This window comes from Taurulus bubalis (assembly GCF_910589615.1).
Source record: "Taurulus bubalis genome assembly, chromosome: 1".
NCBI lineage: Eukaryota > Metazoa > Chordata > Actinopteri > Perciformes > Cottidae > Taurulus > Taurulus bubalis.
This window is the reverse complement of record NC_136589.1, coordinates 37,665,664-37,668,265: the sequence shown is the minus strand read 5'-3', so window position 1 is coordinate 37,668,265 and position 2,602 is coordinate 37,665,664. Positions and strand designations below refer to the sequence as shown.

Here is a 2,602-nt window from a genome sequence, read left to right as displayed (position 1 = left end):
TTAGTACAAAATAATTTGTTCCAAAATAGCACACTTTAAGTATACTTATAATTAGTAGGGCTTCAAGTATACTAAAGTATACTCAAGTATGATAAGATTAAATATACTTAGTATATATTTTTCCGCCTGGGCAATTCTAAGAAGAGCTACTTCATGATTACAGAACAGATATAGAACATATAATTACAGGGTCACTTTGGAGAGAAACCCCTAAATAATGGAAGTTCGTCTGGGTGGTTCTTGTCTCACCGAGTGAGGAGAGGAGTGGAGGCGTTCTCCTTATGGGAGGACTCGTGGTTGAAGCATTCCTCTCATAGTTTCAGGACAACTCTTTAGCCCGCGCTTACGTCAGGTCTGCTCAGAGTGTATAAAAGGAGACGGGAAGGAGAACAAGCACTCGTTAACTCACTGCCAGGTCTGCTGTATGGTAGAGATTAGTTTTTCCCATTTCTACTTTGGAAAGATAAACTTCAACTTCCGAAGATGTGGAGCGTCTTTTTTTGTGTGATCCTCTGTGTTTCACTGGTGAGGAAACAATCACTGTTCATCCATCAGCTGCTTCTCCAGACCATTTTTTTGGGGAAGCAAACGTTTCAATTAGAAATATCTGTTTTTACCTCAGGTGTCAGCCTCGTGCCCGCAGGACTGCCGGTGTCCCCCGGACACCCCGAGGTGTGCAGCTGGAGTCAGTCTCACGCTGGACGGCTGCGGATGCTGCAAAGTTTGCACACGGCAGCTCTTTGACGACTGCAGCAAGACGCAGCCATGTGATCACACGAAGGGACTGGAGTGCAACTTTGGAGGCGGCTATAGCTCTGCTAAGGGCATCTGTCGAGGTGAGTTATTGTCTTCCCTGTCTCTGTTGTCTTTGTCTTTTTTATATTTAACTTGTTTATTGTATATAATATGTATACAATAAGAGCTATGTGACACCAGAGTTAAATTCCATGTATGTGTAAAACACACATGGCCAATAAAGCTGATTCTGATTTGTCTGTTTACTTTTCTCATTTGAAACCTCGCTACTTTCTCTGTTTCTCAAAAAAAAAAAAAGCCAAATCAGATGGAAGAACATGCGAGTACAGCAACAACATTTACCAGAACGGGGAAATCTTCCGTCCAAACTGCAAACACCAGTGCACTTGCATGGACGGTGCCGTGGGATGCGTCTCCCTCTGCCCACGCCAGCTCACGCTGTCCACGCTGGGCTGTGCTGAGCCCGAGCGGGTCAAGGTGTGGGGTCGCTGCTGTGAACGACTCGTCTGCCCCGAGGAGGCAAAGACGGAGAGCTCTGCGGGGAAGAAACACAGAAAAAGACACGAGCTTGCCAACAGGAATGAGTTGGCTCCTGCGTGGAGAGGGGAATCGAATTATTTACTGGGTGAGCAGCGTCCAATCCTTTCTGGGGACATTGCTAATTTAACTGCTGACACATGCATGTGATATTGCACTTCTCTTACCTCCTTAATCTCCGTGCAGCTTTCAGGAGTCACCCAAAGGGCCACATGTTGGTCAGAGGAGCCAAGTGTGTGTCTCAAACCACAGCTTGGTCACCCTGCTCCAAATCCTGTGGCACCGGGGTGTCCACCAGGGCGACCAGCAGCAACACCCAGTGCAAACTGGTGAAAGAGACTCGGATCTGTGAAGTCCGCCCGTGCAAAATGGCCGTGACCAAATTGAAGGTATTCCACATTTTTTAAATGTCCCAAATGTATTTTGGTTATTGCATATTATGGTGGTGTTAGCGCCTAAACATATTACATATTTCCACATGCGTTTGGTGTTTTTTCCATCCAACAGAAAGGTCAGAAATGTAACCACATAGAAGAGGCCAGCCGTCCAGTTAAACTGTCCTACGCAGGCTGCCGTAGCCTGAAAGCGTTCCAGCCGAGGTACTGCGGGTCCTGCTCAGACGGGCGATGCTGCAGGCCTCACCGAACCCAGACGTCAGCCGTCCACTTCCGGTGCAAACACGGGGAGATCTTCACAAGGATGGTGATGGTGATTCAGTCGTGCAAATGTAACCTTAACTGCTCCGGCAGCAACGAAAAAAGGACGCCGGCCCGCTACAGACTTCCTAATGATGTCCACAGACGGAAAATATAAAGTTTTGGACAGAAGACCTCTTTAAGTGTTGGCTTAAAAAAAATGCACTTTGTGGTTGCATACATCTGCAGGATGAATCTCTTGAATGTATAGTTGATGATTTTGCTTCATAATATTGGAGCCTTGTAGTTTGCTTCTTTTTGAAGCTCTTTTTTCTGTCTTTTTTTACATTGTAAAGATTCTTATTTTTCGAAATAAATAAAAATGTTTTCTACACTTCTATTTCATACACATACGTATCATATTTACACCTCCCTTGACGAGACATGACAACATGGAAATGACGTACAAACAATGGCAGCTGCTAAATCATTACACGTACGTCACCATGTTTCTGTTGATTTACTCTACAGCATTTTATTTATAAGAATTAATACTTCACTCAGTGTATCGTTGTATCCGATGGTGGGATATTCTATAATGATGTTGGATCGACATCCTCTACACTCACTTGCCTATATCAAATTTATATGGCTGGAAATATACTGTAGGTTTG

The 2,602-nt window shown here is 44.6% G+C and overlaps 1 protein-coding gene across 1 annotated transcript; it reads left to right on the top strand.

The window, feature by feature from the left end:
* Positions 1-429: 429 nt before the first annotated feature.
* On the top strand, positions 430-2,322 carry LOC306735723 (CCN family member 1-like). The gene is made up of 5 exons (XM_079217259.1): positions 430-525; positions 623-836; positions 1,055-1,381; positions 1,480-1,682; positions 1,801-2,322. The coding sequence occupies exons 1-5, from the start codon at positions 484-486 to the stop codon at positions 2,104-2,106; spliced, it is 1,092 nt and encodes a 363-aa protein (XP_079073385.1). The 5' UTR covers positions 430-483; the 3' UTR covers positions 2,107-2,322.
* Positions 2,323-2,602: the final 280 nt, after the last annotated feature.

Bases quoted from the DNA above. Each gene is read 5' to 3' on its own strand.
- LOC306735723 (XM_079217259.1), top strand. From the start codon at position 484: ATGTGGAGCGTCTTTTTTTGTGTGATCCTCTGTGTTTCACTG. The intron at 837-1,054 runs GTGAGTTATTGT...AAAAAAAAAAAG, and splicing joins TGCTAAGGGCATCTGTCGAG to CCAAATCAGATGGAAGAACA. The intron at 1,683-1,800 runs GTATTCCACATT...TCCATCCAACAG, and splicing joins TGGCCGTGACCAAATTGAAG to AAAGGTCAGAAATGTAACCA.